This window comes from Gallinula chloropus (assembly GCF_964237585.1).
Source record: "Gallinula chloropus genome assembly, chromosome: 5".
In the NCBI taxonomy this organism is placed as follows: Eukaryota; Metazoa; Chordata; class Aves; order Gruiformes; family Rallidae; genus Gallinula; species Gallinula chloropus.
This window is the reverse complement of record NC_140090.1, coordinates 73,866,939-73,893,801: the sequence shown is the minus strand read 5'-3', so window position 1 is coordinate 73,893,801 and position 26,863 is coordinate 73,866,939. Positions and strand designations below refer to the sequence as shown.

The following is a 26,863-nucleotide window of genomic DNA, read 5'->3' as shown; positions in this document are numbered from 1 at the left end:
AGGAAACTTTAGATACTTGAAAACAACTGTTTTATTCATAGCTTTTTAAAGGGACAAAGCTAGTACCGTTCAAGCCACTGTGTAAGTGACCAGAGGTGAGGAACCAAGCTGCCATTCCCATATTAGGGGTGGGGAAGCCAACACAACAAGAAGGATGAGCAGGCTCTCTTTAGATCCCAAGAGGATTTCCCTACTCCTTATCGAAGTCCATACTTGCACTGGTTGCTCACTGAGGCCATCAGTTTTCAAGAGTGTCCTCTGTCTTAAAACTTACTTTACAAGAATCATTTTAATATTGTATGCTGTAACAGAAGAGCTTATAAAGAAGCATAACATGAGAGATCATTTGGCCCTTCATCTCTGGTAATGGACAGTGTAAGAAATATGAATTTTCTTATCTGTGATATATCATCTTTTGCTTGAAATACGGCTAATTACTGTCATTTGTTAAAGATGAGACAGGAGAGTATCATTTCTTGTGGCACATGGACTTCAAGTTGATTATGACTGTATGAAATTAGCGACAGTTAATATCTGAATACAAGTTTTAGAAGATTCACTATTTCAATTATTAATACACTGCCTTCAGCTGAACTTCCAACTGAGAAAAAGGGTACCAATACTAAAGACTTAATACATTCATGGTTAGATGCACTCTAGATTAAAAAATATCTATAGAAGTAGATCAATGGTCTGCAATAGTACCATCAGATCATACTGAGAAACTCTCCTCTTTTTACTAAGTCTGCCGCTTAAGTAATTAATTACTTTTGTTTAAGTATTTGCAAACAATGGCAAATATCCCCTAAGATAACCACCATTCCCTTTTCCAAACCTGTTTTATATCACATATTCTATTCCCAAGATACAGATAAAATCATATCAGCAATTCTGTTTGTAAATTGTATCACAGTTGCACTATAAAATTAATCCTTCTAAGTTTTATTAATATACTTCAGCTTCCCATTTACTTCTAAGTCAGATGAACCTCTTTCAGAAGGACAGTTCAGCATGTGAATTAGTTTGAAAGATTAGGAACCACATTACAATACTGACATCTACAAGCTAATATATTGCAATGATTGTCATTAAATATGACTTATCTTGGAAAAGTTGAAAAAGATATGCTAGTTACAGGAGAACAAACATAAAGCGATTCCCAAGACTAATCAGAAGGCAGATGGGAAGGATTTTGCTAAAGAAGAGCTCAGACTCCACAGCCACCTCTTGTGAGAGCAATTAGAACATTCTTTTAACACATTGACTCTTTTGTTCATATAGCTTAGTGATCTAACATGCCTTGGAGAAAGGTACTTTGGATGACTCACACCACAGTACCTGAGATGACATGATTCCATCATCTCTGGTTGACAACCAGAGCCAATAATAAGATACTATTTATACTACTCAAATGCTCACACAAATCAATTATCCTTATTAACGTGCCTGGTGACATAGGTAAAACATAGTGATATAAGTACTGAAATGTATCAGTAAATCACCGAAAGAAGATGATTCCTCTATAACATGACAGAGAACTTTTAGTTAGATGAACACACATATTCCAGTGGCCAGCCTATTTCATGAAGATGGACCAAAAGAAAAAAAAAAAAAGAGGGAGAAAAATTACAACTGCCAGGATTACCTGGTAGGCTTCAGAGGGGCAGTAGTGAAAACAGTACTAACAACATATAGAGATTCTCCATAGTTGGCACTCAAAGTGTGACCAGCATAAACAAATATAGAAACTATGATTGACACATTACTAAGGAAGAAAAAAAAAAAAAAGAAAAACAAAAAACAAGCAGCAAACAAAATCAGACCTAGAGAGAAAAACATCTTTCCCATCCACTCTTAGTAATAGGTACTTGAAACCTATTTTTTCCTTTGCTTCTTACTTGAAAAACTAAAATAACACTGCCAATTCATACAACATCAAAAATAGCTTTAATACAGCTCACCTTAACTTTCTTGAATTCCAGCCACAGAACCCTGAGTTAAAAAAAAAAAAAACCAAAAAATACCCAGACTTTTCATTCCACAGCTCCCCAAGTTTCCAGGCTGCCACCCATGATCAATCACTGCTCTTCACACAAAACTCTTCCTGCAGCATCTCTCAACACAACTCTGTAGCCTTTTCAGAAAATCCTGCAAATTTGTTATTTATTTGGACCGAGGCTTTTACAGCTGCTGTTCCTAATTGGCTAATTGGTCAAAGCTGAGGACAGGTAAAATCCTGCAAGTGGGAGCTTCATTAACCCTTCCTGGTTTGTTCCCCTGTGAACTGTACCACAAAGACTTTAAAAAAAAAAAAAATCAAACTCAGAAAACTGAACTGGGTGGCATAAGAATAAAAAGTAAAAAAAATACATCTCACCAAGAATTATCAGTGGAAAAGCAGACCACTTGCTTCTGAAGGATGTACCTTTACAGCAGTTCTTTGATTATATTAAGCTCAGACCTGTTAAAGTTTATGGAGGAAATTTATATCCAATTTATATCCAGTATCTAAAACCCTGAACAACACAAACATTTTTATTGCTAATGATTTCCATCTGCTTGACCTCTTGAATATGCATAGTACACACAGTAAAGAAATAGTGAGCTGGGGATGACTTAAGCAAGTTGGAAGTAGGGAAGTCCACAGGACAAGATTGGATACTGAGTGAACTGGCCAATGTTACTGATAGATTGCTATCATATTTGACCTGTCATGGTGATCAAGGGGAGGTTCCTCATCAGTTTAAACTGGCAAATGTTACACATATCTTTAAAAATGGGGGAAAAGGAAGATCTGGAGAAATTCAGACTGGTCAGCCTAACCTGCTTCCCCGGGAAGACTATGAAGGAAATACCCCTAAAAGTCTTGTCCTAGCACATAAAGGACAAGAATTTCCTTAGGAATAGCCAGTAGGGACTGATGGAAGACAAAGTTGGCCCCATCAACCTGTTTACTTCTAATGATGGTATAACTGGCTCAGTGGAAGACAGCAGTGGATGGTACTGACCTTGACGTTAGCAAGACTCTCAAACAGTTTTCCATGGTATCTTTGTAAACAAAACAGTGAGATATTGGTGTCCTAGGAGTTAGGAGGAAAGCCTGACAGTGCAGGATTTGTTCAGTCTTAAGAGGAGAAGAGGATCTTATTGCTAACTGACTATGCCATGCTTTTCTCACTGGGATAAGACAATGAGCAGCAGGAAGAAGTTGCAAGAAGGGGGATTCTTATGAAATATTAGGAAAAGGCTTTTACAATTAGGGCAGTCAAACATCTGAACAGAGGCCAGTGATTTTGTGAAATCATTATCCTTAGAAATATTCAGACACAGCCCTAAGCAACCTAATCAAAAGTGGCTTGACTTTGCTCAGGGGTTTGGCTCATCCCCAGTCTCTTTGACTGACAGACGACTATAAGAAGTTCCTTCTACGATTCAATTGTTCATGATAAATGCTGTTTTCTACAGGTTAGATTTACTGTCTAATTCAGATTCAGTAAGTAAAAATATTGGATTTCAGCTAACATGAACTCTCCTCACAAGGATCAGTTCCTTGGTCCTGTTAATGTAGTGTCCAAAACAGCTGATGAGGTCTCTAGTGTAAATAGCTAGCTAACAGTATCTCCAGTCATCTGTCAGAAGTGCTTGTCATGTTACTATCTCAGTAATCGTAATGCTGGAACAGAATGGTACATATTGATGAAGAAAAGCTAGGTAGAATTAGAACTGACCAAGCAGGGGTGACTGGGGGAAAGAAATCAGATCTTACAATTAAATTACACAGAAGATGTTCCTAACAATGATCAATATAACCTGTTGTATATAAGAGTTTTTGGATTTCTCATTCAGTCCAAGCTCTCATTACGCAGCATTTCTGAATGATTCTTTCTATCTTTCCCAGTTGACTTAGGGTTTTTGCCCCACATTCTGCAAGATAATGAGTTGATTGTACTATTTTCACCTCTCCTAGGAACTACATTTCTGTGATATACGTGGGACATTTTAAGCCCTCTGAAAAACTACATGAAACAGTAATAGAGTGTACCTCAGTAGCAAAGGCTATTGCAGAGATTGCTGTAAAAACGTCAGACCTACCCTTTGCTTTCTGTGCTGGCTTTCTAAAGAATATAAATACAAGGTTTCAGACCTTATCCTCAATATAGTAGCAAAGATGGCACATCTAAACACTGCCTACAGGTCTGTGACCAACCTTTCTTGCACAATGGAACTTTTTGGAACAAAACCAATTCCAAGTATCACAGAAGACATAAATTCCCCAGGATGAGGTCAATAACATTACTGAAATATTACGTGGTCTGCATACTTTCACAAACTTTACCTATCATTTACCTTGGATTCTAGACAAGGTTCTCCAGTTTTGCCCTTTCTCACATAAATGCAAGGTAAAATGTATACATCAAACAAAGCATGACATCACACACTCCTGCACTAAATGCATTTGGCTTATGTCATTTCCTGCTGTGAATATCAATGGCTACATGCAGTGGATATAAAAATTCCAGCCTTATGACTAGGCTTTGGGAAATAGAGTATGTGTTGCATGTAAATTTTATCAAATATTACTCAGAGAAGAGGTCACATTTTGGCAGACATAGAACCAGTTGTGCATTTCACAAATTTTACAGAAATATAATTGCTGCTCCAAAGAATAAAAAAATTGTCCTGTATCGCCCCACATAAATCCTTGCTTTCCTTAAAGGCCCTATATAGTTTGTGTATCCCATCCAGTTCTCCTCTTCCTTTCTTTTTACCTTGAGCTGTTAACACCTTCATGTAATTGAAAGAAAGTCCCTGGTGGGACAGACATCTAGTTTTCTGTAAATCTTCTTTAACTATTTCTTTCATAAAAGAGGAACAAACTGGTTATTCACTGTTGCTAGGTCTCAACTACTCTGCGCTTCACATTCACTTCAGTGGATATTGGCCATGGTAGTTTCCTACTAGAACAGAAACAGATGCTTTCACTATTTTGGAGAAAAAGAAAATTGAAGTTGTAGTACTGCTTCTATCAGTTAATTATACTGGTAAGTGAGAAAAATAAAAAGGATTTTTTTCACTATTTAAAAAGACATATTTCTGCAATCTCTCTGCATTTAACCATACACCCAAATCCACTATTCCTCATTAAATTTATCATAGTAGGTATTCTATTTCATTGGTCTAGTTTTAATGGTGCTCTAGCAGATATATGTTGTGATTTGGACTTGGTGCAACTCTACCTTTCTTCAGTTCAGCAAGTGAGTGATGGGAGAATGTAACTCAAATAACATTCATGATTAAACCCTGAAGGTACACAACAGTAAGTTTTAGAGATTTTTAAACTCATATTCAATTTACGATGTTTGGCTGGTTCTGTTTATAACAAAATGGTAATACATTTTCTCTCTTTTAATATGATTTCAAAATATTCTTCAAGTAAAAATGAAATATGCAATTTATAGCATCCATGTGCCCAAAGGAAAATGATCTCATGGGATCTCATTGCCAAAGTCGTGTCAGCGCCTCTTGGTATATTTAGTGGTGATTTTAAAGAGTGTCCTACACTTGTGTGTTCTGTGTTGCAAAACACAAATTATATTTCTGAGTCACTGGATAATGCTTTCCTTTTCTGCACATAAACTGATATTTAAGTGTTCAGAAGGGGAAATTTGATTCCTTCTGATTCCCACAATTTGAAAAACTCAGTATAAAATAAACCGCTTGCTACTCTTCCAAAAGCCCTTTAATAACCATTAAGTTGTTTGTAGAACAGAATAACTTTATTTATTAACTCCAGCTGGTTCAATGTTTATACATCTTTGTCAAAGGCCTACATGGTTGAGACAAGAAGCTGACTTTCTTACTGAAAGCTGGATAATAAAGATAAGAAAAAGGTCATCTTGCCAAGGATATGGCATAAGGAATAGCACTTGGAAAGGGAAAATTCTGCGTTAAATATAATTCCAATGATGTGAATATATAGGATTTTTTTAATGCATATCTGTTAAAAGCTTTACTGTTTCACACTAATGAACAGTAATGTTTTACATTCTTTGTTATAGGAAGCTCTAACAGATTTGTAAAGTACACTACATTTAGAACTGGAAATGATCACATATCAGAAATACTGCTTACTTTTTAAAGGAGTTCCTCTAGTAGAGATGGCCCTGATACAAACTTACTGATCTTCCCATTTCACTGCAGTCTGTCTTTTTAACTTCTATTTTATTGCAGCTTCTACTATACTGCAGCATAACATCCATAATCTTTTGATTTCCAAAAGAAATTCTGCAAGGAGAAGGCTCCTTCAGGACCATTAAAAATCATACCATTGATCCCTGAATCCTGAGTGAACTCACGCATTTTTTAAGTTCTAATATCATGGTATTTTTAGTAATTAAAAAAAAGAGGTTTAATTATTACTGAAACACCCTATGTGATGTTTCTCTCAGTGAATGGAACTCTTGCCCTATTACTTACATATCCAGCCTCCTCATAGCCTCTGAAATTTTGGATTCCTCACACCAAAAAAGGGATCTAGTCTCTCTTAATTACTATCCTGCCTTTCTAAACCGTCACTGTGAAAAATAAAACTGCCTCAATATCCAAGGGGAAAAACAGGCCTTCTGCTGAGAACATAGGGAACAAGGAGGAATGTCCTGTAGCACACTTATATTAAATTCCCCCAGGTCTGATGATGGGTGTATAAGGAGAGTGGGAACCAAGTTTGCCTTTTATACAGTAGAGCAGACATCAGAATAGCAATAGGGGTAAGGATAGAGCTGAGCTTCAGGCTCTACTCAGGCTACAGAACCATGCTCCATCCTTCCTCTTCAAACTGAACAGAAATTGAAGAGCCGTGATGCCCAAAGCATAGACCAAGATGGAAAGAGCATACTCTATAGCTCTGGATCCTACCCATAGGAAACATTTTACATCTGCCCCTTTCTAGAGACGCATCCAAGTCATCCCCTAATACATTCTCCTTTCACCACCTGATTAATCCTCTCTTGTAGCCATAAAAATAAGAGTGTGCTTCTGTAAGGTGCCTATAGTTATGCAGGTACAGTCACCCTTCAAGTTCAGTGCTTTCTGATTTCACAGTCAAATGCTGTTGTCACTATACTACTGTGCAAAAGGTTACCATCTTCAAAATTATTTTATCTGCAGTCCTGACCAGACAGTATTTCAGTATTTTCTGTGGACTCAGGCATAACTTAGCTAATAACTCTCTGAAAGCTGAGCCTGTAGACCAAATAGGAAAGTGCCTGCTGAGCTGGAGTCTTGGAAAGTAAGCAGACTGGATGGCTCTCAAGCTTAGGTGAGGTTTAGGAATCTTCTATCCAGGGCAGGTGCACTGCCATCAATACAATGAATTCATATTCACTTCAGACTCAAACTTAGTTTGATAGAAGTTACAGAATGCTAAAACTTCAGTGAAAACCACTTCAGTGGCATAACCTATTAGATTATCCAACAATACATGCAGGCTGTCAAGTTCTGTGAAGAAAAGCAAAGGTTCCTGTCTGCTGCAGTTTTGGTATGTATTGTTGTTGGCAGGAAGAACTGAAGCTCAAGCACAGAGCTAGGAAACCACAGGCGGGTAAATCTCTGAAGCAAAGATAAGGACTAGAAGTTGCCAAATATCAAACAACGCTGTATAGTAGCCAGTTCCACCTGGAAACAAGAAAGAGGTGATGAAAGACTATAGTTTCTTATCTATTTCTTCTTCTCCTTTCCTTGTAATGAGGGGAACGTCCTACTTTAAAGATGAGAACCAACTTTTGATTTAAAAGCAAAAAAAATATGAAGAAAATACATATAACTAGAATGAGCAGCCTGTCAGAGCATGTGCAAATCAGGGGTACAGAAAGGCCCAGTCAATCAAACCAAGAAAAACTTCAGCCTATGTGCTCTTTAGTTCTCCTGATAGCATCATTATTGACATGCTTTGGTATGTTCGGTTTAAACAATTCTGGAAAAATCTCATTGTCACAGATTTGCCATCTAAAGGCAAGATTCCCAAAAGCAAGCCTTGTTCCAAGAGAATCCAAGAGGTACACACACACACTACCTACTTTATGAAATAAAGTACCTATCTATGAATGTACTTATCTACTTTATGAAAGAAGTTGTTGGAAAAAAAGTATTTATTGATTTTAATGAACACAGGACATGTGCAGTGTCATTATTTGCAACGTTAACAGACACATCTAAACACTTCTGCTTGAAAACAATTGGAATATTTATTTTGATGCTTTCACTTTGCAACTATGCGTAATACAATAATTTAACAATTTCTATTCACAGCATGCCAATACTGCTGAAACACCTACATTTAGCTAGTCAGCCAAAATTCCTGCTAATTGTTCCAATTGAGCATGAAATTTGTTGGCAATTTTGTTCAACACAAATCATATTTTTCTATCCAAACAATTTCTATAGTCATCTGATTATGCAGTACATGTGCCAAATAAATTTGGTGAAGTGGAAAGATACAATTTTATTAAAACAAAACAAAACAAACAAAATAAAGTATTCAGAACTAATTGTGAATTCAAAGATCCTATACCTCACAAACTAAGAGGCAGAGGATTTACTCTTATTAGGAATAAATATTGGGACATCAACATGTATGTAGAAAAATCTACTGTACATCATGTTTAAGGAATTCTGACAATGTCTGCTTGCCCATGAGAGTTTATTGATTCAACAGAAATGAGAGAAAGTAGGGATTAGAGACCAGATACATTCCAGAACCAATATAGAATTTTTTTAAACTGTCTTTAAGTTGAGGACTCTTTCAAAAAAATCAACATGTTTTGAGATATCAGTATACTCAGAAGCTGGTCTCTTCCAACTCAGGATATTCTACGATTTTAGCAGCAAACACAAACAAAAATTTGGTCTATGTATGTGCCTTATTCCAGGCAGCATTTCTCAGATGATTTTTAAATTTCTGACATGCTGAAGGAGAAAACTATTACTTGGAAATCCTAAACTATTTTTAACTTGGCTCTCCAAGAAATCAAACGTCTATACACTTTACATTGAATAGAGCTAGCATACACAACATGCACAAAAAATCATAGCTGTGATCATTATGCATGAACAACTAGATTAGGTATTTGTTCTGAATCACAGGCTCAGAACATTCCCACATTGCTAGACGTACATTTCAAGAGATGCAACAAAAGTTCTTTGTAAATGTAAAGATATTTCATTGGGTCATATACTATTTTATATGAAAAAATAATTAATTAGTGTGAAATCTAAAATTCTTAATTAATAAAAAACTGTTCATTATATGAGGAAGGAGTTATTACAGGGACCAAATGCTACTGCTTTCAGGTAAATGCTTCTCTCTAATGAAAGATTTACTGGATGTAAATTTTGCATATAACACCCCTCACGCATGACAGGATTCTCAAGGTCAATCAATCATTTGCAAAGAAGAAAAAAAAAAAATTGAAGGTATGGTTCAAAATAAAGTGACTCAATAGTTTAGGAGAAAGTCTGCCATATGAACAGGACTGAGGGAGTGGAGAAGAAGAATGCAATGAACCATCAAGGTCAAGGTGTTGCATGAGATAATAGAGTTCTTAAGGCAGTGAACAGCAAATTTAGCATGATCTTTGAGTAATACAGAAAAACAGAAAATGTGATCCAATATAGGTTCTTTTCTTCAGTGTCAGCTGTATCATCCGACTACATTTCTCTGAGATCTGGTAGTGTAGAATTCATGGATTTTGAAAGACTATAAAAATGGTAATGCACTGGTTAAGAGAAAAATAATTACATCATGAATAGAGACTTCAAGAAGAATATTGAAGCAATTCCAGAATGGATTGGAGAACATATAAGGCTAACCTAAAGTCATTGAGACACTGGGGTCAGAGAGAACAGTTTCTGATCTTGAAAAAAAATTTGAGGACGTAAATCAATGAAGATAACAGCAAAATTGAAGAGAAGGGTCAGAAATATTCAGTAACAGAAAACTATTAGTGCAATGAAGGTAATTAAGGTGTTCAAACAACAAAAAATAAAAAATTTTCAGAAAGTGTGCAGGAGGAAGTTAGGTGGCAATCAGAATCATAATAAAGGCAGCTGAAATGAAAGAAGCTAATGGAGCTATGGGTGCTCAGTACCTGAGAAAGTTTGTCTAACCTCTTCTAAAAAGCCTCCAATAAAAGAAATTCCATCACCTCCCCAGGCAACTGCTTCCAGTGATTCAGCTTTATTATGAGAAGTTTTTCCTGATACCCAGCCTAACCCTCCTCTACTACAATTTAAGTCCATTACACCTTCACTGCCTACAGTGCATGCAAAGGAAAGATTGTTGCCCTCTTGATTGCTACTAACCTTTTGCATATTTGAAGGTTATTATTTTGACACATTTCAATAGTCTACTCCAATTTCCTTGACTTTTTCTTGTAGTTATTTTTTCTAAGCCTCTGATTGCTCACATTGTTATCTAGATTATCTCTCCTTGGGTCCTCCCTGAGCTGCAATGCTACAGACCAGCCATGGTACTTAGTGAAGCCCTTCCCAATGCCAAGCAGAGCTTGGCTTACAGATGTAACATATGGAGAATATGGATAATCCAAACTTGGAAGTAGCAAGGGGTAAAAAAACCCCAACTTTTCTAGGAAAGCAAAATTGCAAAATCAGGGCTGAGAGTTCTAAAAACACCAACTCCTCACATGCATATCCTTCTAAGGGGCAGGTTGCAAAAAACCCCCATGTGACCTTCAATTCTAAATGACAATGAAAAGAACGAACAAGGTAGGTGACTCTAAAGTATATTTATGCTAATTTGAGTCTGGCTATGGTTTTTGCAGCCCCTGGAATCATTCAGAACAACATGCAATTTGCTTTACGTGATCATGGTGGCTTGCAGGCTATATCCTACACTTGGCATTACACTGTCTTCAGCACCTTCCTCAGCTCTAACGATGACAAAGATAGAAACATAGATTAGCCAGTGAATCTTCCCATCCAGGAGAATGTCTGTTTTTCCAACAAGTACCATTTTTAAAATAAGATTTATAATAATTATTATACTAGTATCTTCTTTGAAGTTCCCAGAGCTCAGCTTAACAATATCCTTGTGTGAGGAACAGCTGCAATGTTCTAAATTATATAGCATAACTTCTTAAGTAAGCAAGAAGTGTAAGTATAATGGTCTTTGATAGCTCTTGTTTCCAAATATGTATTGCCTTTAGGGTCACTGATAACAAGATTACCATCCTAGGGACGATTTCATCATGTTCTTTAATAAACTGTTATTTTCTTACATGGGGACAGAATTTATCCTCTAACACTGAGACTAAAATTAGGAACTGAAAATATAAAGAGGCAATCTGATGACCTGTAACAAACAGTTGGGAAGAAACTGTTCCTTGATGTTAGACTTTATGTCATCAAAATAATGCAGGTGTAATGCTGATGAAGCATACAACTAGTTTCATTTTGCACAAAATAATGAAGTATGCTTAGGTTGCTGTTTCAAAAATTACTCATTGAATTAAATTAAACAAGAAAATGAACACAACTTAACTGGATTTATTTGTAAAGCAAGTTAAAAAGTCATGACATTTTATTGGCAGGAGAAAACAGCAACACCACTTATTAGTATAAACTTCAATTACCTTAACTCCACAAAACCCTGGTACAGGATTTTCACATGTCTTAATGAGTCACTCTGATTTCCCATAGCCAGTCTTGGTATAATGATAGCTACTGCTGTTGGTGCATGCATTCAAATTCTTTTACTCAATAAATGAGAAATAATGGCTGATATTTGCTTCAGACTTAACAGAAATGCCTGAAATTAAAAACTTATTTAATCTATCACACTTACTGCCTACTAGAGAAACAAGGCTAGATTTTATTTCAAAGAATTTAACATCTGTTTCTACAGGAAACACAGTAACTTCATAAAAAAACAACTGGAAGATATATTGCAGAAATAATTAGTAAAGAACATTGATTTGAAAAGAAAATAGATAGATAACCCAGTTATATTGTAAAGATATCAAACAGGTGATAATCATAAGAGCAAATATGTGCTTGATTCTTTTACAGGTTGTAACACATCTGCCTTTACTCCGTCAGCTATAACACAGTAGATGCTGTCTTAGCATCTTAGTATATGGTCACGTAGTGTGACCACATGTTAGAGTTTACAGTACTGCTCACCTTGTCTCACAGGCCTAAAGAAAGAATCCATCCCTGTTTAAAAAAAAATAAATCATGGGCTCTGAATGAACTGAAAAATGCCCAGAAGTTAGGCAAAGCAGGACAGAAAAAGCATTTTTATGACTTTTAACATATAGATTAACTGAAATGACTGTCGGTAGCAAAGTGGAAGTGACTCTTCAAAAGTGATTTATATTTTTGGGGAATAAAAAGGTTGCCTGAAGGAGACTTAGAATATGAAGATTGCCTAAATGATTTAGCTTTTGGGATATACTGAGCATCAAAATGCAAGCAGGTCTGGAAATAGCTTAGATGCTTTAAAAAAAAAATAAATGAAAGGCATAAAAAATGTTTAATACTGAGGGCACTGAGTGTCAAGAAGCATTGTATCGAGCTATGATGCTACTTTAAGTTTTTTATGATTCTGGTATTGAAAAAAATTATGGTGGTATCACAAAATATCACAATAATCTCAAACTCTCTGGACAAGGTGCTTCTGGTGTTTTCTTACTCTGTTCCCTAACAGCCTGTGCTATGTGAAACTGCTAGAAGGGGGAGTTTAGGAATTCTTTCTCTTCTCTTCCCTGCCCCTAGTGCCCCTCACCTGTTCCTGTCTTGGGATCCAGAGGTTCACTGTCTTCCACACTTCTTATCCTCTCCTCCACCAAATTTTACGGTGCTCCTGCTCTTCCCAAGAGGGAGGAGTAAGAGTGAGAGGTGGCCTTCCTTCTCTGCTTCCCTTGTAAAAGGCTCACGCAGATTTCACCACTTCTAATTAGGGAAATGGGAATTGTAATGGAAGCAGATGAAGATGCAGATTAAGGCTGGCATGGGTTAAATTGTACACAAGATTAGTAGCATGAATATCATGCTTTAGCAGTAGGTATTGCTTCAGAGATTTAGAATTAGGGTACTACCATGCTACGATACCATTAGCAAGATAGCGGTTGACGTGATACCAAGAGGGAAGGACAATGGAAAAAACTAAGTTTAATTTCTTCTGTGTTAAGTTTAAACTGACAATAAGATATTTAATAGTTGACATAAGGACAACATGACAGAAGGGATGACAAGATGAGACTTGTTAATGTCATGTTGTGAGTCAGTTACACAGAAAGGCACCCTGAAGAGGTAGAGAGTGATGAATAATATGATCTAAATTGGGAAGGGCAAAGGCTATTTCTAATGCCTGAAAACCCCTTCAGTCAGCAGGAAACTGAAGGAATATGATGCAGATTAAAGTTTTTTTAAGGAATTGATATCAAGATACTGTCATTTTGTTTGCAAAACACTAAGAAAGGTAGACTGGCTGGTAAGGACTCCGAAGCTCAAAATAACAGAGATTCAACTCTCTTCTGTAATGTTTTCAGGAGTTTATTTTAATATGGTACAAATTGCTGCTACCTGAAAATAGACCCAAATATTAACAGTTGCATTATAAGTATCTAAACTAGGAAATCCTTTTAAGTAGACAACATACAGCCTTTTTTTTTTTTTTTTTTTTATATGCTTTCTAAATACTGGGCAAAAAATGCCTCACTTCTGCAAACTAAAATTTTACAGCCAAACACTTGCTCTGGTTATTTAGAAGTAAATGCAAAGACTAAACCAAAAGCTAACCAAATGGCATACTGGAATTAGCAAATAGATAATCATCGATACGGACATGCATCAGCCCATCAGTATTACTACAGAACACCAGCTGTACAAACCCACTATCCTATAAGCCAGATGTCATTAATGAACAGCAGTCTTACTATGGGAGAGTTGCAGCAATGTCTGGAACAGTTCAATGACATTAGACTGTGCCCGAAGGACTCACGGATCAATACAATATCATTGGAAGTGCCAGAGTTATTGCAATGTCAATAACAAGTAGGTGGTGCAGGGGTGCAGCATGCCACCATTACAAATGGACCCCCTGGTCTATCAGTGCAAGAGCTCCACAATCCCGATGGAACGTTTTGATGAGACTTACTGAGTGTTCCTCATTTTTACCAACAGATCTCTACCTTCAAAGGACCCCTATGGGCATTAGATACCACAGAATTATTAACATAGTTTAATGATTCTAACTGCACACAATAAAATGAAGTTATAAATACTTCATGCTATCCTATTGTTTAAGCATTGCTTCCTGGAAATACACGTGTGATCCAAACTCCCTTCAGTCCGAAAGAGAGCTGAGAGTGCAACTACAACTTTTCGTGTCCTTCCACAAACTGACTATAGACCAGGAATAAAAGCTTAATATAGCTCTTTCTTACAGAATATACATCAAAGGACAATCAATACCCTGAATCGCATTCATTTAATCCTCAGCACAATGCTTTGTTTTGATATAGATCAGTATATTGTAATTCCAAGGAAACTCTGAATGGACCTCATTCTCTGTATAACTATGTATTAATTAGGAAAAAACCTCACTATGGATACTGAATACTAAACAATTACTAGAAAATGCTAGGCTAGGAAGAAAATGGTAATAAAAACTGTAAAATATAATTAAAATATTTTAGCATCTACTTCTTTTAGTACTAAATAAAAGATATGAGAAAAGAAAATGTGGCTATTAACTTGTGATGTTTACTTCTAAAGTTTAATTAAAAAATCAGTAAGTAAGGAATTAAGAGTTTGGATGCCTCAGCTCCCACTCATTGTTTCCCTCTGAAAAGACAACAGAGAAAATGTGCCTAGATACTGGTATAGAAACAATGACATCAGATTCAAAAAAAGTGAACTTTAAACTACAATGTAACGTGTCCTCAGCCTGTGGAGCTAGAGAGGACTTCTGTGCCAAGATAAAAGGTGACAGAAATATGGTGATGTTGGTGAAGAATGTGGGGGTTTTGGTATTTGGTCAGAAAATAACAAAGCTTCTTCAAAGAGATATATTTTTCTCTTTTTTTCTTTTTTCTTTTTTTTTTTTCCCCACTATCCCAAGTATTTAAATGATGCCAGCAAGAACAATTGTGATTGCTTCCTATACAGCAGCAGGACAGAGCGCTTCAATTTGATAAGTACTCAAGAGCTGATTCTTTTTCTTCCTGCTATGAATCTGTTTTTCACATTGCTCACTTCTCCATGAACCTCAGAGATTTGATAGAGTGTATTTAATCTTCCATTGAAAGAGGCTATTGAGAAAAGTAAGAGAAGCTTTGAATTTAAGAGGAATTGGCAGCAATGAAAAGAAAAGTACAATCTTGAAAGATTTCAGAGCTATCACACCTCATTCCCAGGTCCCACCGTAAATAGGATAAAGTAATAACTGTAAACACAATATTGTAAATAAAAGTAAAGGAATAGAGGATTACGATCTACCAAAAGCCCAACCTAGATTACATATTCATTATTATCCACATATCGTAATTCTCCCTCTATTTTCAGGTGAAACTTCCAGAATCCATTTCATGCATTATTACACTATTCCAATATCATATCACCTTACATATTATTATTTCTTTTCCAATGATTTGCAATTACAATAAAAGAATGCCGTAACGTAGCCACTATCTACAAAGGAAAATACGCAGCATACTCTGTGTTCTTTAAACCTGCACGTATACAACACAACGCTGAAATGCAACTCACAGCTGCTTTATTTATTTGTTTGTTTGTTTGCTGTAATCTCTGTTAATTAAGATAGATGTTAACCAGGGGGCACTGTGCACTCGAAGGACCGAGCGTGAGGTTTGCTCCCTCCTAAATGCCTTCGTCTCACATTCCTTCAGCTCACATCCATCAGGAAAGGACTGCCAGGTGAGCTGACTGTCACTCCAGCCCAGGCTAATAGATTCTCCAGTGGCTTTTGTTACAGCTCATGTCATGCTATTAAAACTCTGCGCCTTGAAAATGGCATAACATATGTAGCTGAGACTTGTCAGCTCCAGGTAATCAGACGCTGCTTGGTTTCAGAAGCAGATGCAGATGAGACTAGCAATATAAATATGCAAATCACAATGGTCCCTTGTCAGCACCACTGTTCCTACCTCTAATGGCCCTCGTAGAAAGTCTGTTTGCTCAGCTCCTACTTCCAGTGCTACATCGACAGAAGCAAAGGGGCGGCTGGCCATCTGCTGTCGCTCCCGCATAAGTTGCTGATGAGGAAAAAATGATGTTTTAACAAAACATTAAAAAATGCACCAGATATTAGTTTGCCCTACTATACCTCCCATTAAAACATAAGAATGCAAATAGCATGCAAGTAGTCATATTTGTAATATTAAAGGGAGAAAGTTATGCTAAATTTTCATCATCTATATTTACTCGAGAACTCTGCCCAGAGGGCTTATGTTGTCTACAAATGGTCTTTCAGCTTGAACTTTGATGAAATCTCCAAATTAAAGCTTCCCTAACTGACTGTTCACTCTAAATAACTTTGCTATTTGTGCAAGTGGGAAGCATATATAGGAAATGGTTGGTAAAAATAGTTGAAGTCTAATTCCACTGATAATGCATGCATTAGAACACCTGCCAAGAACAAGTCCACTTGGCCTTCCAATTTTCATACTTCACTACTAAGCCAGATGGAGTTAATAGTGTCAGGACTCATAATTTCATGCAATATCTTTTCTGCAGTTACTTATATATGAAGAATAATGTGTCAGGATTGGGAAGCCTGCATCAGTGTATTTGAATACCATCAGCTATGCTCACAGAGCTTGTATAATCCCTTCCAATCATACCAGTGTGCACAGAAGTCTCAGGCAAAACCACAAAGCTAACTCATATTTCTTCCTCAATCTGTAATTATAATGCTTATTAAACCATGATGAATAAAAATGATGACCAGCACTAGATATTACAGATCTTACTTCACTGGTTCAGTGCAACTAATAAAAGCATTATTAAATATTTAAAGTGAATGAGTCGTGCAATTAAAGTCGTGTGCTACTTCAACTGAACAGGATGTCACAGGATCTTGAAGAGACAAAATGCTTGCAAAAATGTTTTATTAGAAAAGATCTAAGTTTCATTTTCTTCGCATATTTCTCCCTATTATATCTCTGGAAAGCTTAAAACATTACAAACCGGTATTTGAATGTAAATGACACTACCACTGTGACGTACTGTTCATAAAAAGCCTTTGAAATAATAAAAGGTATGCAAGCAAATATTTGCTGGCGGCTTACTAATAAACATTCTTGATTTGAGGTCTGTTACAAAGCAACAAGCTCATTTTGTAACACTGCTCATGCATTATTTTTTTTCTTGACTTGCGTTTTAAGATGTGTACAGAAATTCAAAGCAGCACTCATAACTTTAAAGTCAGAACAGTACAGTTGTCTCCTAACCATAGCCAGCACCTTTCTAAGGTCTGTGTTTTATAAGCAGGCAGTGTAGTCATAATGTAGTCATATGCACCTCTGCACACGGGCTCCCATTATACCATACCAAGAGGATAATCGATGTGTCTGTGACTAAAACCGCTTGGTTTATATTCAGAATTAAATAAAAGCCTAGTATGAACATCTAGATGGTTAAAAATTATGTTTTAAACCCTGTTTTTAACATTTTAACAATGAAACTGGTGGTCTCTGACTTACATCAGCACTGATTTGCATCAACACAGTACATTCACTGATTTTACAGCCAGAAAGAACTATAACCCTCCAGTCTTAACAACAACTTACAAAGACCACAAAAGTTTAAAGCATAAACTACCATGTCACTACATGCTAAAATTACTACATCCAGCTCATTTTCTCCCTAAAATAACAAAAATTTAAGAAAACAATGTTATTAGAGCAGTCCTACCATATGGAACTCATTACAGTATTGTAAGTCTACACAGCTATTGGCAAATGCTTTCTTTTTAATGGGAAACCAAATGTTTTAAACAAACAGAATTGCTTAAGGAAAGTATTTAAATGAGCAGAATAACCTATGATCCAAATGCACAAATGATTATTTAAAAGATTTACTTAATACAGACTATAAAAGGATGTGTATTTGATATGCTCTCTGGTTTTTTAAGGATAGTAGTTTTCTTCACCTCTGCTTCCTTCCATTCACAAGGCAGTCACTGTAATTTTGATACTCTAATTTGTGAAGATTTTTAATTAGCTCTGTAAACAAGAATGAAAACTTTCAAATCTTGGGCTGCCCAGGAAACGCTGCTGAGTTTGGCAGATGAGCACTTGCACATCAAAGTGCCCTATTCAAAGTGCTGCTGCTTGCTTTTCAGCATTTTAAAGCTCCTCGTAAGCTGCAGAACAGGAAAAGTAAGATGCAATGAGAAGTAGAGAAAGATGATGTTTAAAATCAGGGTTTTTTGGGCTGGAAAAGGTCACTAAATCCCACCATCTGCACCCTGTATCAAGCCTGTGTCAAAGGCAAAGTTCAAGTTCTAGAAAATCTTGTAAATTAGATTATTGCATGGCAGGTGGCATTCGGGTATGACAACCTGTGCTCCCGTCATGCGCTGCTTTCATGATGCCCATACAGGATGGGGAAATTCCTGTAATTCAGCCATAGGCCAAGAACCAGGGAAACTCTAAACATGGGTATTATCAGAGGAGTGAAAGAATTCTTACCTTTTTCTCAACAGTGAAAGACACTACAAACCCCCCCGAGATTTCATCACAGCTGAGGTAGAAGAAACACGGAATAGTGGAAAGTGGAACTATGCTGGTATTACTATCTACTTATAGTATAAAAAAATTACTGCATCTAAAACTCATGCAAAACAAATGTAAAAAATGCCTTCAGTGATAAGTGATATTTACTAGGACACAGCGAATATATGGATATTATTAAGATTTAATATTTATATATTTTATCAGACATTTAACTTATAATATTAAGAATTAAGCACATGCCTAAATATTCACTTAAAAATATGGGAAATTCAAAACATCACTTTTTCAGTGTAGGACTGAAAAAATTCAATGAGCATTTATCTGACTGAGCAGACAACCGATTTCAAGGTCTACCATAATTTTAAATCTCATTAGGTCTAAGAGTATTGACAATATGTTTTTTTAGGCATCCCTATTATTCTGCAACAATTTCGAAGTATTAATTTATATCCTATTGAAAGTTTTTCTTGTAAATAATTATATTTGTCATCAGTGAAGAACAGTAAGATATAGTAGTATACTTTATGATATACATTTTACTATAATACTGTGATACTATACTTCTGTTCAATATCTCACTCAATGCCCATATAAGTTGAGATAATTTCTTAAAAAAACAACATTTTGGCAGAATTAGTCCCTTGTCATGGAAATATACATTTAACCTGATTTTCCATGGACACATAGAGAACTTTGCTCACAGATTATGTTAATTTTGAGTTTTGGTGTGCTAGACAAATGAATACCTTTGAAACAGGACCGGCATCCCCTTACAGAAGTATATCACAGGAAAATATTTGCCTGGGTATATAATTTAATTTTAGCACTGATCAAAAAAGTTATCATGGTGAGTATTTCTGTTCTGATCAGTGCAGTTTGGAGGGAATTCAAATGTTCTATAACATCTTATGTAATCTTCTATGAGAAAATGTTTGCTGCAAATTTATTATTTAAGTAGGAATATTTCACTTCATTTTTTTTGTTTCATAATATTTAGACTTACTTTCAAAATATTTTACTACCTATATAGTATTCATGTATAATAAAACATTCAATGCAAAACACATATTGCAATGACTTAACATTAACAGAATACAACACTTATGGCTGACATGTTTTAGACCTTTTGTATTTTGAGACGTGTTGCCATTTTGCTTCTTTTTCCTATTTAGAAGTCTTTTTTTTGGTCTTGGGTTTTGTTTTTTAATTTTTTCCCCAGACTTGGCTTCTTATGCGGATACTGACTAGGACTGCTTTTTCTATGCTCATCTCTTCATCTTCCAGCATAACTGTCCTAGAAAAGTCCTAATTGAAAAAACCCAAACCAAAACCCCAACCCTAATAATGTACGAGATGTCAGGAGCTAGGACAGGTATACTTTCCTTTTGTTGTACAGTAACAGGCATTCTTGAGGGACTCATAGATCAGGATAGCTGAAAAGCATGAGACTATTTTAGTGCCATAATAGGATGACTAGAAAAATCCTTCCAAAGATCTTTCTGGCACCCTTACGGCTAGTTCAGCCCTTTGGAAACCAAGGTCCATGTCAGAGTGTGCCATAAAGCACGAACCCACAAGTGTGCATTCCCAGGTTCACAGGGCAGCTTAATAAGGGATAAGCAGGTGGAAAACACTTGTAAACATGATCAGAAAACTTCTGACTGCCAGGCCATAGAATTTTTCCTTCTGGCTGTTTAGAGACAGGCAGTCTCAGTACCCTATTTCAGAAATAAGGAAGGGTATAGCATGTGAAAGGGTGCCTATTATTTCAACAACAGCAACAACTGTCTAGGTTTTCTAGGTTGTCTTCCTTCGTAGACTTCATTTTTGTTGTTGTTTTTTCCAAGATTGGATCACTAGCAACGTTGTACCAGGACATCCGTGACTTTTTCAAGATGAATATTCAAAACTACAAAGAATGGTAAGTCAACAGTCTCTCTGGCAACTGCTGTCGAGTCCTGTGTTGTATTACCCTCCCGGTGTCAAAGACTTTCCAAATGTCTAATCTGAAATTCCTATTCCACTTATTCATCACCCAGCTCTGACCTGTCTGCAGTTACAACTTGGTTTCCTCCTCTCCAGCTTCTCTGCTGTCAACTGCTAATGAGAATAGCACCAAAGGGTACAAGAAAAGCACTAGCAATGCCAATGCATTAAGTCTGGGCTTTATAGGAAAAGTGTTTACAGTGAGGAAAAATATCAAAACCTCACGGAGAATTGCACTAATTTCTCACCACACCACATTTGACAAACTGCAAGAGTTTAAAAAAAAAAAGGAAAAGGTAAATAATGTTGGTCCCCTGCTGAACAAGGCAGATGTCCTGGTGACGGCGGATGCTGAGAAGGTGGAGATACTAAATGCCTTCTTTGCTTCGGTCTTCTCTTCAAAGACCCCTCAGGACCCCCGGACACTGGAAGAAAGTAAGAGAGTTTGGGAAATAAAGAGCTTCCCTCTGGTTGAGGTTGGGGTGGTCCAGGAGTATCTCAAAGGGATTCATGCACATAAAGCCATGGGCCCGGATGGGAAGCATCCACGTGTGCTGAGGAAGCTGGTGGAAGTGATTGCTGAGCCACTAACATCTCCGACAGGTCTTGGAGAACAGGAGAAGTGCCTGAAGACTGGAGGATAGCCAATGTCACTCTGGTCTTCAAAAAGGGCAAGAAGGAGGATCCCAGCAACTATAGGCCAGTCAGCCTCACTTCTGTCCCCGGAAAGGGGATGGAACAGCTTGTTTTGGATGCCATCTCCAAGCAATTGGAAGAGAAGAAGGTCATGAGGAGGAGTCAGCATGGATTCACCAAGGGGAAATCGTGCTTGACCAATCTCATAGCCTTCTATGATGTCATCACCGGCTAGGTGGATGGAGGGAGAGCAGTGGATGTCATCTACCTTGACTTCAGCAAGGCCTTTGATACTGTCTCCCATGACATCCTGATAGGAAAGCTGAGAGAGCATGGGATAGATGAGTGGACAGTGAGGTGGGTTGAGAATTGGTTGTCAGACCAAGCTCAGCGGGTGGTGATCAGTGGAGCAGTGTCTGACTGGAGACCTGTGACTAGCAGTGTTCCCCAGGGCTCAGTGTTGGGTCCAATCCTGTTTAATATCTTCATTGACAATCTTGATGAGGGAACAGCATCCACTCTCAGCAAGTGCCGATGATACAAAGCTGGGAGGGGTGGCTGACACGCAGGAACACTGCGCTGCCATCCAGAGAGACCTGGACAGGCTGGAAAGCTGGGCAGGGAGAAACCAAATGAAGTTCAACAAAAGCAAGCGTAAAGTCTTGCACCTGGGAAGAAATAACCATTTGAATCAGTACAGGCTGGGGGATGACCTGCTGGAGAAGAGCTCTGTGGAGAAGGACCTGGGAGTCCTGGTGGATGACAGGTTGGCCACGAGCCAGCAGTGTGCCCTGGTGGCCAATGGGATCCTGGGGTGCATCAAGAGGAGTGTGGCCAGCAGGTCAAAGGAGGTGATCCTCCCCCTCTACTCTGCCCTGGTCAGGCCCCACCTGGAGTATTGCGTCCAGTTCTGGGCTCCCTGGTATAAAAAAGACAGGGATCTCCCAGAGAGAGTCCAGTGGAGGCTACAAAGATGACTAAGGGCCTGGAGCATCTCCCCTGTGAGGAAAAGCTGAGTGAGCTGGGACTGTTCAGCCTGGAGAAAAGAAGACTGGGGGGGGGGAATCTTATTAATGTTTATAAATATCTTAAGTATGGGATGCAGAGGGAAATGGCCAGCCCCTTTTCAGTGGTCTGTGGAGACAGGACAAGGGGCAATGGCTGCAAGTTGGAGCATAGGAAGTTCTGTACCAATATGTGGAAGAGTTTTTACACAGTGAGGGTGACAGAGCACTGGAATAGGCTACCCAGGGAGGTGGTGGAGTCTCCATCTCTGGAGATATTCACAACCCGTCTGGACGCCTGTCTGTGCAATATGAGCTGGAGAGCTGCTTTGTCAGGGGGGTTGGAACCGATGATCTCTGGAGGTCCCTTTCAACCCCTGTGATTCTATGATTCTATGAAATATAATTTGAATCTTCAAACTACCCAGTGCAATTCAGTCATTCATCACATATTCTTGAGTTTTCTTACTGCTATTCCAAATCAACAGAATTAACCGTAACTTTTTTTAATGACTACGCAGATCTGAGTGGACCACGGACATTTTAGTTAGAAACACAGTTTAATTCTCTTCAAAAATCATAAATTCTAATTCTCAAACTGAATTATACATAGTCATATTTCAATGAAGCTCTGATTATTTGCCTTAATTTGCACAACACTAAGATTGCCTTCTCTGTAACTTTGCTCACTGTAACTCCTGGTGTTAGAAATCTCTTCAAATTAAATTAGCTACTTACACAGCTGGAACGGAGAGAAATTTCTCACTTACACGTTGAATAACCTATTTGACTTGGTTAATTTCCAAATCAGCTGATTTCACCAAAAAGGCATATCATAGTCATTAAACTATTTTGTGGGTTTTAGGTGAAATAAGCTTACCGCTCCATGATTACAAGAGGTACAGTGACTTTAAGAGAGGGACAAAAGTCAGTTTAGGAAACCAAGCAGAAGGAATAACCATACTTATGACAGCAGTCTGACAATTTTGGTTCATTCATTCTCTCCATCACGAACTTCCTGATCGTTTGCCTTCCCTGTGCCTCATTTCCCAGACTGTTAAGTGGAAATTGCCCTGACACAAGAGTGCATTCCGGTAGGCAATGAGATATTACAATGATGGACATAGTATAGGATGCTATTTGCACTGCAAAACAGATGCTAAGGAAACTTCCTAAGATATCAGGGCCTATTCCATGCTACTTTCTTTTAAAATTGCCTGAAGAAAAAGTGCTCTCAGGTGCGTGCAAATGTCTGTCATGGGAAAAAATGAGAGGAGCTATACTTCTTGTCCTAGCTTTATACTGAATAAAATGAAGGGTTATTTAAACTAGACATAGTCCAGCAAACAACAGCTAAGACATACTTAAAATACAGTGTACACATCCCAAAAAATAACAGTTCCAAAAGGTCAAGTTTTTATGTATCCCTTTTGGAAACCAAATACCAGTCGTCTGTAATTTCCCTTGAACAAATCAAAAATGAGAAAAAAAGATGAGCCCTGAAAAGGTCATTTTGTTGCTAGATCCAAGGAACAGACATTTAATGTATTGCACATTAGCAAGCAAAGAGCAAAATGTGAACCTATGGTGACTTCAGGTTTTGTACCTTTTTGATTCAGGAATACAATACCCACCTCCAAAACAGAGTATAAAAAGCTGCTTCTTACAAGGGAAATGGCACCCTGGTTATGCTTATTTACCAGCAATTTATGGAGCCTTGTCTTACAATAAAGTTGTGATTGATCCTTAAGAATTTTTCCCTGGCCATTAATTTAGCATAGGAAGATTTTTTTTGGGTGCAGAGAATCAATAATAAACTCAAAATTCAATTCATTGCTTTCAAATTTAAAAAGTGCTACAAGAAGACCTATTCCTATTACCTCTTTCACTTAGATCACTATGAATCCATGGTACACATTTACACAGTTCTGTACCCATAAACGTTTTAAAAGCTCCTTTCAAGGTACTTTCTGTAGGCCTTGCTAACCCCAGAATTGCCCTCTTCCTAATCAAGTGGGCTTAAAAATACTTTAATCAAACTATTGATTATTTGGCTGTTAGCTAGCAGAGCCTTTTTCTATTTACAGAAAATTTCTAAAAATACTTTTTCTTCAAACTAATTCTGTGTGCAGAGAAAAGGAGAACCAGATCCACTAATTATAAAATGTTTCCACATAAGACATTCTACTGTATTTGCCCAAGGACAGTTATTTATAAATGAATATATTAAAATATGTGCTGAAATTAATTATTGCAGAATATGAAAGGGAGATTCAAGTATCGTATTATGCAAACTACTGCTTGGAATTCTTTCACTTGCTCTTTCATATGGTTTCACATAAATAATGCTTTTCAAAATGTCTTCTAAGGAATTACTAACTCTGATAATGTAGTATTTTAAACATAAGTGCCATCTTTCTAAGTTGAATAGACACAGTATGAAACTACCTTACACTGACAAAAATCTTAGTGCATCCTACCCACTTCTTTTGAAATAATGGATAATATCCATGGTGCATCATTATCACAACTGTTAAATAGTGCTTTAGTTACTTTATCTTAGACAACAGATGTCAAGCTGATAATTCCCAGCTCTGAAATAAAGTTTTAGGCTGTTCCTATAGCAATTCAGTTTGCTTTAGATAGTAAATATGATCTAATAAAAGAAACTGGGAATTAGTAGTTTCACTCATGAGACCACTTTGTCCACCTCTGCACATTGGTCTTACACTAAGGCAGGTTGCAGTGTGATTATCATCTTTCTAGCAGGTGGATACATGTCTTAAAAAGGCCCAGTGATGGAGGTTCCACAGTCACTCCAGAAGTCCAGAGTACCTGATGACTCCCATGCTGGAAAGGTCTTTTCTAAAATCTAAATTAAATCTCCATGCTGACATTTAAGCCAATTGCTTCTTGTCCTGCCTAGCGTGGAAGGCATCCACTGTCTACAGCTGAGGAAAAAATCCCTTAACACAAAACTCTCTTCTCCTATACAGGAGCTCTTTAGAAATTCGAAGTCTCCCTTTAACCTTTTTAATTGCAAATGAATGTAGGCATCTAAGTATTACCTCGCCAATCCTGCTCCCATTTCTGTCAAAAAGCAGAGCCCAAACACACATGGCAGAATAGAAGGGTCATTCTGTGGGGCTTTTAAAGGCTTCAATTTGAAGATCTCTTTGCGTCTAATGTTAAACCAGCATCTTTGTTACCACAGAACTACGGTGATTTATATTGACTTCTGATTCATGATCTTTGCAACTCATTTTTTAATACCCTTATCAAGCTCATTGATCATTTCCCCCTACTTCCCCACACCCCTCCCCCTAGTGGTTACTTCTCAGTGCAGAATCATGTTTTTGCCAATTACAGAACTTTCCAGACAATTATTTTAGATTCTCCCATTTCCTTTTGCACAAATTATGTCCTACAGTATGTTTGCAGTCTCTCTTTCTTCATGATAATTACAGGTGCAATAGCCCTGGTCCATCTCTTAAATCAACACCTGATCAGATCCAACTTGATATACCAACCTTTCCCTTTTCACAACAAACAACTTTAAGAGTACAGTTCTACATTCACTTCCTTTTTATCTAAAAGATCTACTAGTCTGATATATCAAGAAATCAGTTTGGCTTGATATGATTTGTACTTGGAAAAACAACACTGAATGCCACTCCCATCTTCTGTTCCTTCTAAACCCTTATAGACAATTAAAACCCCTCAACTTTATTCCAGTATTTTCCTAAGAATTATTGACAAATTAGCTGGTGTATTATTGGCCAGCCCTTCATTTTTCTACTCGTCTGCTAAGATAGCAATTACAATCATCCCCTTTCTTGAACCTCACTTGTCCCAGCTGAAGTCTTGGAATCCTTACAGGCTCTGGGATCCCATAATATTCTAAATATTCTAGAATAAATTTAATCAGGTTGTCCAACCTGAAAATATATAGCAAGCATTCTCTAACCCATCCTTCTATATTATTGTTTGATATTGTATCCCTTGCTTACTGGAGGTACTAACAGTTTTTAAGAGGCTGTAATTAAAGAGTTTTTTAAACCAGACTTTTCCGAACACAAATTCAGAAAGATGGGGTGTATATGCTAATACTTTATAGAGAGGTTCTAGTGCACAACAAGTATATTTTAATTTACAATTAATGTCAAAGCATTTTTTTGACCTGCAAGGCAGCAAAAGGGGTAGGCACTGAATGTTCTTCCTACGTGAATTGATGTGAAAACATATGGTCCAAATTTTAATGACTGAATTGAAGCTATGCCAGCTTAGAAAAAGCTGAAGTTTCTGAAACATACATGGACCCTAGAACACATAGTGACTTCACATGACCAAAATCTTAATTTTTTTGCAGATCACATTGAATGCAAGGTTCATATTTATTTTTATTGGCTATTTTTTCCTATTTTTTTCATTAATTGTAACATAGAAGTAAAAAATTAT

General features: G+C 37.1%; 1 protein-coding gene across 1 annotated transcript in view; it reads right to left on the bottom strand.

Moving 5' to 3' along the window:
* The window catches only part of ATRNL1 (attractin like 1), a gene marked incomplete at both ends in the record, with an annotated part of 499,083 nt that overhangs the window by 107,555 nt on the left and 364,665 nt on the right, over positions 1 to 26,863 (bottom strand). The window contains one exon of the mRNA XM_084265269.1: positions 16,188 to 16,295. Coding sequence (XP_084121395.1) covers positions 16,188 to 16,295 — 108 coding nt within the window. The remainder of the gene's footprint in view (positions 1 to 16,187; positions 16,296 to 26,863) is intronic.